The 13645-nt window shown below is 44.0% G+C and overlaps 1 protein-coding gene across 2 annotated transcripts in view; it reads left to right on the top strand.

Annotated features, from left to right (window-relative positions):
- Positions 1–13645, top strand: part of GLRB (glycine receptor beta) — a 254512-nt gene that overhangs the window by 180132 nt on the left and 60735 nt on the right. For both annotated transcript variants that reach the window (XM_085641718.1, XM_085641719.1), the window contains exon 9: positions 6050–6342. In XM_085641718.1, coding sequence (XP_085497844.1) covers positions 6050–6342 — 293 coding nt within the window. The remainder of the gene's footprint in view (positions 1–6049; positions 6343–13645) is intronic.

Consider the following 13645-nt stretch of genomic DNA (forward strand, 5'->3'; position numbering starts at 1 on the left):
TCGGGAACAAACCACGTCTTTTACAATGCAAGCAAGCAAAATGATTGGGGGAAGACCACTTTAAGGCTGTTAAGTCTAACATGAGCTGTCTTCTAGGTGATAAACATAGATGTTTCAGAAAGTTAACTCCCTTGAGGGCATGGGTTTATGGCATTATTTTTCTGTTGCTAATGGCATTATAGGGGAATATTTTCCACTGTGTTGCACCTGGCATGCTTGCTAAGGTGATGTAGTTGTGCTTGAATAGATTGTTGGTGTAATCATGGAAGGAGCAAGATTGTTCTATGAGATTTTGGTTGGAGTGCCCCATGTTTTGAATGGAAGGAAATGTAATCCGACAAATCCAACAGGGGAAGTAGAATGAGGAGGCGGCCCAATTTATGGTTATAGATGTTGCATTTGCTGTGCTATGTATTGCATATCATCTTCTAATGAGAACACATTTCTTTATTATTTTATTGGTTGGGTCTGTTAGACGATTGACGTCTATGAGACGAGGGTCAATCGAATATTTGGTGGACATGATCTTGTTGTGTTCTGTGGTTTCTTCAGTGATGTTTTATTTTGCTGCGGTAGCATGTTACTCAAGTGAAGATTACAAGGAGTATGCCCTTATGACTGTAGTGGCCCCCAGCGGTCTTGTGGGTGTGTTTAGTTAACAGTTTATTCAGTGCGTTCTAGAACATGAAGGTGGTGGATTGAGTTAGGGCTTGGTAATGAAAATTGGCTCTGGATTTCATGGTTATGGTACGTACAATAACAGAGACATGTCTTATGCCAGAATGAACATTAACAGATGTGATTTATTTCTCATCATCATCATCTTTCTTTATTTCGACATTTGTCATAAGAGAATCCTTACAATTAAGTATTATAAAAAAAAAAAAGATAAAAATTAGTGCAAATATACATAAAACAGTTATTACAACAACAAAAAAAGAAAAAACGGCGCCCATGGGACATGCCAATAATGGTAATCAATACATTATACCTCCATACAATCTAAAGTTTAGGGAATCTCCTCATGGCAACTATGAAACTATAATGGAAGGATATAGTTTCAAACAAGGTTATCACAGATCCTTCGTTTCCTCCACATAGCTGCTAGAAATGAGGACACGGCAAAAACTATTACAGTAGTTAAGTCTGTTTTCAAAATTCGTTAAGCTTGCATACAATGCGTAAAGCCCAAATTTTTGCACAGAGGAACAATCCAGCACCTTCTAAACTTTTGATAAGCAGTGCAAAAAAATAGTATATGCAGTTCATTTTCCTGATCGAAAGCGCAACCAGGACAATTTTTTGGGGGAGAGCGGGGACCATTTACTCGTAAGGGCTCTAATAGGTAAGGTACCATATCTCCACTGCAAATACAATTTCCTCGCTGCAGGTGGGCTGATATCATCATTTAAGACATGCTCAAAGAAGTAAAGATCTTTAACCACAATAAAAGTTTGTGTTAAAGTAGCGGATTGAGAATTCTGTATAGAAGCGGTTAGTTTGGTTTCATAATACAGATTAACCAGATGGTTACGTTAAACACTAGTGCAGGCTGTCACCGGATCAGACCACAACAATGGAAGACCCATTCTCCCCAATTCCTCTTTCACATACCTCAACCAAGGATGTTTCCCCACATTAGGGAGCCCTAAGACTTCCAAGAGTTCTTTCCTATAATCCTGAAGCTCGGGGGTAATCCAAATCCTCCGCCAGAATGTTAGAGGTTTAAGGCCCAATTCCTTGTCTATGGGTCTAATGCCCAAATCAAGCCTAAGTGGCAATAAGGGAGTACTAGGGGGGAGGGCCAGCAACTGCCTTAAAAATGTATTTTCTGTGACTATGATCTCTGGACGGCAGTGAAAGCCCCAGAGTTCACCGCCATAGGTTACTGCCCCCCTTGCCTGTAATTTATATATTTCAAGAGGTGGGCCAATTGGTTTGACACCTGATTAATTTAGAAGTCTTAGAATACCCCCCGCTGTTTGGGCTAACTTGAGTTTAGATTTAATTTGGTGTGGGACCCATGTCATAGTTTCATTTAAAGTGAGCCCCAAATACTCAAAGGTCTGGACCCTTTCTAAACTAACTCTCCCTATACTCGGATTTGGGCGTGTCATTGCTGGTGGATTAAAAATTAAGGGTGGGCGTAGTTCGCGAAGTAGCACTTCGCGAAGCTACGCAAAGTGCAGTTCGCACTACGCGAGCTTCGCGTAGCACTTCGCGAACTGCGTAGTAACATGTTCGCACTGTGCAAGATGTTGTTTTCAATGATTGCACAGTGCGGACAAGCAACCGGCATTGTGCAATCATTGAAAATGGCATCTTGCACAGTGCGAGCTGTAGTTTTCTGCTGCTCGAGGAGATTTTTACTCGAGCGGCAGCTTTCTCAACGCGAACTGGTAGTTTCTCATCGCGAGCGGTCGCGAGCATACGCGACCCCTCGCAATGAGAAACCTGACCTCCTCGCGTTGGGATTCTCGCCGGGAGGTTTATTTTCCTTGTTCGCGATCGCCAACTTGATGTTGCTGATCGCGAACAAGGAAAAAGTCTCGCCGGGATGTCATTTTGCTTGCTCGCGGTCGCCAACTTGACGTTGAGGACCACGAACAAGCAAAAAATGACCGCAGCACTACGCAAGACTACGCTACGCGTGTTCGCACTGTGCTACGTGCAATTCGCGTAGTGCGTAGTAACGCGAACTTCGCAAACTTCGCGAGCGTAGCGTAGTGCTTTGCCCAAGCCTATTAAAAATCATATATTTTGTTTTTAGAGTATTTATTTCTAAGCCCCGTTCGAGGCAAAAAGTCTCTCAAAACCATCCAGCACTCGTTGAATGCCCATCGGGGACTTCCAGAGTAATAAGGTGTCATCTGCGAACATAATCGCAGGGACCCGAGATCCAGCGAGCTTGGGAGCATCACTATTTATAACCTCATTCAGATGTGTAAATTCTCCGTTGACATAGAGGCAGAACAGGCTGGGTGTCAAAACACAACCCTGTCTGACTCCCCTGTCAACAGGAAATCTGGATGATAGAGCACCATTTTTCCACACCTGATCTGTGCGTAGTTCCCCCTATGCAATCGAATTATCATATTCAATAGGGGGGCAGGAATGCCCAGTTGTAAAAGGACGAACCATAATTTAGCCCGGGGGACCAGGTCAAAAGCCGCACGGAGGTCCACAAAAATAGTATATAATGACCCACCCTCAACTTTGACAGTTTTCCAAAATAACAGGATCAGTTGAAAAATCTGGTCAGTAGTCGACACTTTCCTCCTAAACCCTGCCTGGTAAGGGCTTAGAATGGAGCACTCTTCTATCCAGTCCCTAAGGGGATCTAAAATCAGCCTTGCAAAAAAAATTTGGGGCACATCAATGAGGCTGATAGGCCTATAGTTGGCTGGGAGGAGAGGTGAGCCCTTCTTGAAGATAGGGACTATCTCAGCTCCCAACCAAGTACTTGGTACCGCCATGCCCCTCCGGACTGCGTTAAATAGAGCCATTAGATAAGGGGCCCAAACCCTAGGTTCATGTTTGAAGAGGTCACCTGGAAGTTTATCCAGCCCAGGGGCTTTACCGGCTGGGAGTTTAGTTAATACAGCAAGAACCTCTTCTTCCATGAACTCGACCTCATATAAGTCGGTAGTAGAGTTGAATAGTAGTCCCCCCTGCTCGATATCATAAGTGGAATACTCCCCTCCATAGAGGATGGAAAAATGATCTTCCCACACATTAGCAGCGATATTAGGTACAATTGCCGGTAAAGGGTCGGTCGACCCCGTATTAACAATTTGCCAAAACTTTCGGGCATCTCTTAATTTTAATGCAGATGTTAAATTAGCCCAGTTATCATTGTCCCACTCCATCTTGGCATGATATATTAACTGCTTGTATTCTAGTCGTTTTTCTCTTATTAGCTCCTTGTTATTATTAAGCTTCACAGCCCTGAGGAGTTCTGTTTTTAGCTTCCTACAGGCGGTGTTATACCATGTAGGTCTATTACCTCTCCTATCTTTGGGCGCTATAGGATTGAAGGCCTCAGCCAATATAGCATTTAGTTCCAAATTTAGGTCCCCGAATTTTTGGTATATTTCGGTAGTGGGATGCTGCAACGTTAAGGCACCTATAGCTTCCAGCACCGGAATTACCTGCGCATAAAGTTCTGCCACTAACGCTGGATAAGTGACTGATTTTTTCCCACCTGACCCTACGCCTGTTACTGGATAGGAGGAACCTGGCATCTAGGCCATCATTTGAGTTACATAAGCCTTCGGGGTTGCCCCGGGATAGAAATTCTAGGATCAACGGATTGTTGTCACTATCACCCCTAATTTCTATCCTAAAATCAATGACCTTGTCCCAGGCAAAACTTTCAACAAATATATAATCCAATCGAGACTCTTGCCCGGACTTTTTGAAAGTACATTTTGAGGGGATGTCTGATTTTGATCGGCCATTACAGGCCCTGATAGAATACTTTAAAGTTAGGGCCGTAATTTGGACGGCCAAAGGCGCCCAAGACCTAGGTGAAGGGCCACTGCTGGAGGTATTTTCCAGTATTCATCCTCCTCCAAAAAATCACTATCCGTCAAACCCATAAGCGTCTCGAAATGGCAGTTAAAATCGCCCCCTAGCAAAAGAGTAGTTCCCTGAGGTATCCTATTTAAAAATACAGAGAGCTCTTAAATGGTTCCAGACTCAGATGTAATACTCACAGGTCTTGAATAAACGTTGACCAAAGCAAGCCTGGAATCATTCGGCCATTGTAAAATCACGCATTGGAGATCCTCTGACGTATTCAAAACCCTAGCTCTACAGCCCAGGTGAGAACGCACCCAAATTATTAGGCACCCTTCCCCCCCCCCCCCCTCCCCCCCCCACACACACCTTGCCGGGACTGAAAATGAAACAAAACCACTCCGATGATGTTCCTCCCTAGCCCAGGTTTCCTGGAAGAGGCATATGTCATTCCGGTCTATAAACGAGCCCCATTCGGGACACACTATTTTGTTACCTATTCCTGCTAAATTCCACGACAAAATTGTTAGTGGATCAGCAGTAGGTGTAACTTCCAGATTTGGTGCACCATATCCCTCACCAAACGTTGTAACCGCCACCAGGGAACCTTCCGCTAAGACTCCACTCAGGCCGTCGGGATGGTAGTGCCCAGAGGAGCCCCTAACTGGGCACTCTCAACACTATCTGCTCCCCCCGCCCCCCCCCCATTCATACATTTAACTGAACGACCATGCAGAGTGGAGTTGTTCGTGATGGTATCGCTCACCCTCAAATAACTCCCCGAATTGGGGTTATCATGTGGTCAATCCACCTCATCCAAGCAGCTAAACCGATTGTAGTCCAAATATTGAGGTGCCCTATTAGAGTAATGTGGGTTATTCCTGATCCCTCTGGAGTGGCTTCTAGAGCCCATTTTTAACCAACCCTCTTCTAATCCCATATCAGAGCAATTAGCATCAGGTGGATAGATTTATTTCTATTAGGGCAAAGTGTGTGATGTGGAGGTTTGGATATGGAAGATGCTGCAAGCGTTGGTGGTACATGAATGCTGAATGTATATTTAATATCTGGTTGTGTCTCTGAGGTTGGAATTAGTGTGAAGGGAAAGGAAGATCAGGCACATAACAAAGCTGAACAGGAGTTCTGTCATTTAACCCTTAATGAATGCCTGAACAAGGACGCTTTGAATGACCAGTAGAAGAGGCAACTGCAATGGGGGGGGTCTACATTGAGTTGATGTGTGGGGCAGATCTTGTCACTCTTTCCTTATGCTCCGACTATTGATTGGTGTTCTATGGTAGTGATAAATTGATAATAGGATAAAATCAGTAGACCTACAACTTTACGCTGTTGCATTCTTTGTGTGCTCCATGTCCTGCCATAGTTTTTAATGTATAATATTTCTTATTGGGAGATTAATAATACAATATTGGAAAGCAAATGAAATGGTTCATCATCTCTTTAATTTTTGACACTTGTTCATAATGTTCTTGTTTTCCTAATTGTAATGTTTACCTCTTCTCTTTAGGTATCTTCTCGGTTCTGAGTTTGGCTTCTGAATGTACTACTCTTGCTGCAGAACTTCCGAAAGTATCGTATGTGAAAGCCTTGGACGTTTGGTTGATTGCTTGCCTTTTGTTTGGGTTTGCATCCCTGGTTGAGTATGCTGTTGTTCAGGTACTGTTAAACAGCCCAAAGCGAGTGGCGGCTGAAAGGGCCAGGATAGCTAAAGCTGAACAGGCAGAAGGGAAAGGAGGCAATGCAGCTAAAAAGAACACTGTAAATGGGACAGGAACACCAGTCCATATAAGCACTTTGCAGGTGAGCAAACTACGTTTTTCTCTTACATTAAGCTTGCCAAATATCTCTGTTTATGTACTTCTCCCAATATTACAGCCAAACCTAGAATCCTATTTTGTTATTGTGCTGGAAAAATACGTACTGGTACTAGAGAATATAACAGTCTCCCATAATAAAATAAAACAGTGCTACACAATGTAATCTTAATTGATATTTGTAAATAATAAATGTTTTTTTTGGTGTGTAGGACCCTCAAACACTTACAAAAATACTGCTCAGCTTCCTGGAGTTCTAAACGTCATTGCTTCTGTAAGTCATGCAAGCTGACTGTCCAGGTCAAATTTCACTGATTTGGTAGTTGAGAGTTGTTGACTTGCCTCATCCTTGGATCTCTGAAAACTAGGCTCTGCCCACTGACTGATTTATTTACATAAACGGCCTGCTTTACATTGGAAAACCAGAGCATTCAAAATACTTTTGTGTGTGTTCACTCTATAATTTTTGTGGGCAGTCTTTAGTTTTCATGTTGTATTGTCCATAGTCACCATAGTTCTCTGTTTTGAAATTTCCTTTATGTTGCGAATTGCTGCTTGCGTCCTGTATCTACTAAATGGCCCTTATTCCGAAAGTGTCTATATTGCAAAATTTGACAGCAAATGGAACCCTAATAGTTGAGAATCTGGATCAGAGATAAGGATTAAGCATTCTAGAGCCTCTTCCAAGTGTGCTTCATGGTCTTGTCCTACTGAAAACTTTAGGCAAGCTGCTGACTCTATCATTTTTAGGTCTCGGCTCGAAGGCTGCGCTTGCGCAGTCTCGATCCGAGATTTAATGACTTGGAGAAGAGGGGCTTGAACCCGCCCCTCTTCTCCCCTGTTCTCCATTGGCTGGCCTCTTCAATGCTGGCCAGCCATTGGAGAAGAGGTCCCGTCACTCCGATCAGGCCCCGTCCTTTTCGGATCGGGGGGCGTGTTTTTTGCAGAAAGTCTAATTATCTCCTCCAGCCAATGGCAAGAGGAGATAACAGCAAAACACGCCCCCGAATCCGAAATCGCCGCTGCCTTTCTCCGAGGCATTTCTGCTCTGCCTCGGAGAAAGGCAGTAGTGTGCTTGCAGTGGAGAAGTCTTTTGAATTTGGATACCATTAGTTCGAGTTCGCCACAGACCACAAAAGTGAGTAAAATTATTTTAAACACGTGTTTTAGAAAAAATGATATCAAAGAGTGCAGTATTTAAGAATGCTAAATATTAAAGAGATGTTGTCGTCAGCGTCGAGTGAATGGCAAAGATGTGTATATGTAGTCGGAGGAGGGGTGGGCCGACTCCAGCTCTGTCTTTGAAGGGTGAGACATGCTCCCTTGCTCCGTGCTCTCGCTTCACAGGGCCTGCTCCGGAGTGAGGAGAGGGCCTCGAGCTCCAGCCGCGGTCCTCTCCGTCCGGTGACACCGAATTCCCTAAATAAGAGAAGAAACGGGCAGGGGAGGGCGCGAGATAGCGGAAGAGCACACCCTGCGGCCCCATGTTTGGGCTGCGCCGCTACCCCCCTGCGCACTTTCTCTCTCTCTGCCGGGATCCCTGCGTGGTCTCCGGAGAGCAGGGTATCTGTTTAGATTCGAGCTCTAAATTTAGCCCTGATTGCCTGTTGTTCCCTCCCCTCCCACATCCTCCTGCTGTTGTGCCGTTTGTCAGGTCACTCCCTGGCCTCTGTTGATGCTTTCAGCTGGGGCTGGACTGTCCCACTGCGGACTCTTGTGCGAGGGGGGCTGTGCGCAGGCGGGTAAGGGGCTGTGGGTGGGAGGTCAAGGAGGGGTGCAAGGACTGCTCTGGCGGACGACCCTCACCTGCTGCGAAGATGGAGGTAAAGTGCCTTTTCCTCTTGAAAATGTATTATGTCGGCCCTTCACTAAAAGCATGGGTTCTGGCATCACAGAGCAGAGCTGTAATACTTGTGTTTCTTTCGTCGACACCACCACAAACGCACTGTTTTTGAGAATAGTTTGCATCTCGAACGTATTCAAGTTATCATCATCCGACGGATGAACGGCTGAGCCAGCACTACTGAGATTTACACTAAAGCTGAGCTAATTGCAATTTACTTTTCAGTGAGCAAAGCGTCTACCGTGCCTACCGCATACGGATTTAACTCTATGCGCTGAAGTGCATCGCGAACGCGTAGAACGATGTGGACTGCTACGGGTAGGGTGACCACATGGCCCCATCGCCCTTCTTTTCATTTCCTGGCCTTTGCTTTTACATGTCATTGTTATCAGGGGTGGTGATCCCGTTAAAGTGAACCAAGACTACAACTCCCAGGATGCACTGGTAAAAGAAAAGGCCACGAATGGGAAAGTGATATTCCGGTGACATGGAACTATCTTGGGTGTGAGGGCAAGGATGGCACTCTACTGGTCACGGAGGAAGACCCTCCCCTTGGTTGCAGGAGTTCAAATGGTTTCTGGGCGCTACTGGTTTCGACATCGGGGGCTTGGGTGGCCGTTGTTTATTTAGCATGGCCAATGAAGCGCTTTGCGCAGGGCAGAGGGTACTCTAAGCCCATTTACAAGAGCTCACGGGGTGCAGTCGTGCTGTTAACAGAGAAATGCGAACATTTCACAGCAGAGCAGCTACCAGGGGGTGGGAGATGAGGGGGTCGCTTGATTTCTCTTTTTAATGTCATGTTAAGAGGATAATATTTTTAGCACAGAAACCAGAACGGTGAAGATAGTGACGCATTAGGTATATATTTTACGCCCGGAAGTAAACATCCAGACTTCTGGTGCAACTTTTCAAGAGGGGTCAGTGGGCTCAGCGCCTGCTGCGGAGATTGGTGTGTATGTTGAGGGGCAGAGGTCCGAACTTCATAAGGCCTACTCAGCCTTTCATCTTTCTAAGGTTGATAGTGTGCAATACACAGCTGTATAATGACAGCAGGTAGTCTGTAAACTCCAATCCACAATCAGTGTGACGTGAATCGTCACAAGCCTTGCAAAGGGTCAGATTTGTACACAGAGTGTAACACCTGCATGGGATCACACTTGTATGCTTGTGATTGGGAGGGTTTGGGGAATAGAAGCACAGGACCATACCGTGATTTGCCCAGGATCACATGATGTAGTCGAGGGGTGGGGGTGAAGCAGAAGCCGTCCTTATGTAATATTTGTTCTCCAAAGGGGGCATTAGCAGTGACCACAACCCCACGAGACTACGTCCAGCTTCTCCCTCTTTGCTTATCTTCAAATAATGTTTGGAACATTATATACACTTCGTAAAAACAAACCTCTGGTTGTTTTGCAAAGGTGTGTGGATGTCACGGAAAATCTACGTTTTTTCAGTACCCTTCGAAGAGGGCTTTGTAGCCTGTAAAGCTGTCACCTTTGCATTTGTTTTCAACTGTTCCAGTAGCGGGTATCAAAACCTGAAGCATCCGAAACAAGCATTTACAATGCAATGGTCTCGGCATTGTTAAAGTTAGAGCTATTGGCATTGCTCATGACATTATTTTTGTCTTTAAAACATCTCTCTCTCTCTCACAAATAAGACTTATTTTTGTGAGAGAGAGACTGAGATGTTTTAAAAACAAAAATAATGTCATGAGCAATGCCAATAGCTCTAACTTTAACAATGCCGAGACCATTGCATTGTAAATGCTTGTTTGATACTGCTTTGACCCACATACCCCAGAAGGTGGGTGCCGAAAACGGGGGAGAGAGCAGTAGCTCCCCTCTGTCACCAACTCAGAAGACGCTAAGACTGACTCTCTGTTCACACTCGTTGTTGCCATCATGTCACACCCTACTATGACATTTGTACAAATTCAAGACCTTCAACTTTATGGATGGCAATATCGAAGCATTCACTTGCAAGAGAATTGTAATTGAAGAGCTTCATACATTTAAACACTCAACAGCAAAAGGTATTCCAATAAGGGTATCAGATTCGAGTTTGGAGATAGCTGTCCTTAGAGTGCACGTAACAAAGCACTACCTGTGTCAGTCCCACCTAGCAAGCAAGTACTGGATTAGTAGATTCCCATAGACCCTGCTCATGAGAAGTCATCTCTCAAGAGAAATGCTCCACCTCTACAGATTCCTAAATGCATATACTAACTCTTGACAAGGACTTCAAGTCTGAAAGATGTACTCCAAGGATGTGAAATTGTGTGACTATGCCAGAAAGAAAATCACAGTGTAGGAAGGAATACGATCTTGGAGTCTCTGCGAATATGTTATTCCTGGTCTTCTTAAACAAAGTTGCACTCCATGGCTTCACTTGTGGGAGGTTTTCTAATGTTTCAAAGTGTCCCAGCTAGAGAAACCACAATAAGGCTCCTAGGTTGGTCTCACCGAGCGTATGCTAGAATATTGCACTCTTGCAACACAGTATTGCTACATGGACTCTCAAGCCTTTTTTTCCAGGTTGTATAGAGCAAACAGTGGGAGCATAAGGCGCTCTGAAGATCTCACGACAGCCGCGAGCTGAGGCCATAAAGCTGTCTAACATGAGAAGAAACCATGAAAACTGGACATGATTTGCTCTTGTTAGGATGTACATCTGATCCCAGTGAAAATTATATGTATCAACTCCGATGTTATATTATTGCCAATTAGCTTGCCACCTAGAATTCTCTGTGCTTATCCGGTAAGACTATGCTAGAGATTACATTATTGTTTGGTAGAGTGCATAGCCATCCATGACCAGCAACTGTGAGGTATGTGTAGTTCTGAGATGAATTCTGAGCTTGTAGCCATGGACCTGACATGAGTTAAGGGAGGAAGTGGGTAGACTAGCACCAGAGATCCCTGCTGTCAGCGAGAGCAGGAGAAAAAAAGGTTAATGTTTTATGTGAATGCTGTCTTTTTTTATTTTCTTGGAAGAAATGGTGAACTACTTAAGTTTGTAAGTTATGTTCTGACTGTCATTGTCTGAGGGAGTGGTTGTAGGCATAAGGGGGTAGGACGCAAGCTTTCATACAACCTTTTGTGGTATTAAACACCACCTGAGTTTAGGAATTGATGACATGGTGTGAGGGTATATGAGGCAGATATTCTCACAGAAAACAGCAAAACAAACTGTCCAAGCTGAGGATTACTGAAAACAATCTCTTTTATATCTCCTATCATGAGAGATAAAACGTGAAAGGAGGGCTTTATGAATTGCCTTTTATTCAGAAGAACATTTATTGTTTATTTCTCATTTGTGCGCTCAACAATTATTCATTGCGCATTTACATTTTACAAAATACATCATAATATACCAGACCGGTCCTTTTTTGCACCCATTTGATAGGCTCTAAGTAAAAACGTTCTTATGGACTTTCATTGTGTAACAAAAGAGAAAATGTTATGACATATATAGAGTTTGGAAGTCATTTCACTAAAAAGGAGAGGTGTCATTAGGACCGCTTTGTCCAGTGTTTGTTGATTGTGTGTATGAATGAATTGGCCAAGAATGTTTGATGAATGAATGTAGTTTGAAACCTCCATATAGGGGATCAAGATTATTGTTTTCTGTTGTTTAATGTATTTGTGTATATATTTTGATGTATTTTGTAAAATGTAAATGCGCAATGAATGAATGTGATGTCTTGGCGGAGTGGCAGGCATGCTCAGTATAACCTTGACAAACTATGCAGATAAGCATAGTGTCATCATGATAGCTTCACCCACCTAATTCTTCTATAATTCAGACCCAGGAATATATTTCAAAACTGACTTCCACTTTTGAAATTAAGGCTAATTGAGTGGCTCATGGAACATTTGTTTGCACCTACAGCCCCCAATACAGCTATAACTCTTCTGCGGAGGAAATGCAAACCACCAGCACATAATCCTGGATTTTTGAAGGGAAAAACGTATTAACTGTCTTCATAGTCTTTGTATGTAAGATGCTGTGCCCTCCCATCACTTTGCACTGACAAGTAGTACATGAAGTTGGAGTGTGTAGGATGAGAAATATGGCCAGCTCATGAAGGCTGCTGGTGATGCTCCCTGCCGGTCTGTCTCTATGTATCTGTGTGTGAAACTATTGAAAGGTTTACAGATGACTTGCCGAAGAATACGCAGCTGGATCACTTTTTGGATGTTTTAAATGGAGACTTCCTGGTGCTGAAGAATGCGATAAGTGATGGAGCACACTTATTGGATTTGGCAGTATGATTCAGTCATTCCTGCCACCATGCACTTTGAAGACGTTCATGTCTCCGGTTAACTTGTCTCAAGCCTCTTTGTCAGCAAAAATTATTGAAGCCTTTCCTTATTGAACATTTCCTCTTAGTTAATTTCATCATTGACATAAGAGCAATTTGAAGACTGAAGCGTAGATATCGGAAGCAATCCCCTTGATGAAAAGAAAAAGATTTCATAGTCCGCTTGTTAATCTCAAGAGATGGTACTATCATCATAAGAGGAATCGCACCTCTCTCTGGCAGTAGCACCACCTTCAGCAAAGACAAGCTTTCAATTAACAGACTCCTTCTCATCAGAGGTAGACATCTGCAGCAGCGAGACCCTTCACCGAGGTAATCAGACTTATCTGATAGAGACTTCTAGCCGTGTATGCCTTCCCTTAGAATTGTCCCCAAGCATCAAAATGGATCTGGAAATTTTTCGTGAGCAGTACCCCTGTGGCTTTGATCGGCTCCCGGTGGAATCGCCTGTGCCTGAAGTGACACATGCAATGACTACATAAGCGATGTCCCAGTTCACTGTTGTCAGATCTTTTCTTTCTGCACCAGTCGACGCAAATCCGGATAGAGCTACCCTGTCAGTCACTTTTTTTATTGTATATTTTTGACAATTTGTCAAAGTTTGTTTAGAGTGCTTCTGGTGTGGCAAGGATGTCCAGTAGGAAGTCAGGCTTCAAGCACTGCAGCGCCTGTCATCAACAGTTGACAGACTCGCATCTTGTTTGCCTCTGGTTTGGGGCGTAGTCTACTACCATTTGGTGCTAGGTCCATCCCTTGCGTGATGTCAGATGGCGCCCCCGAAGTTCCTGTGTGTTGTAGCCATGTTTATATTCTTTTTTCCACTGTTTGGTCTGGAAGCAAAGGGAGACTCTCCGAAGATTTGGATGAAATCCCCGAAAGAATCCTAGAATTCGACTACAAATGCCACCGATCATAGACTACGAAGACACCGGAGAATAGAAAGAACCTCCGAATACCACTTTTTCGTCGAGTAACACCGTAACAACGTACATGGAGTGACAAAGGGCGAGGTAGGGGCAATGGAAAATACCCCTTTCAAATTCTGCCCTAAGTGCCATCACAAACTTTCACATCGCGATCCACACAACGTCTGTCAGGATCAGAAGGATCAGGACTGCA

This window comes from Triturus cristatus, chromosome 2_2 (genome assembly GCF_964204655.1).
Source record: "Triturus cristatus chromosome 2_2, aTriCri1.1, whole genome shotgun sequence".
In the NCBI taxonomy this organism is placed as follows: domain Eukaryota; kingdom Metazoa; phylum Chordata; class Amphibia; order Caudata; family Salamandridae; genus Triturus; species Triturus cristatus.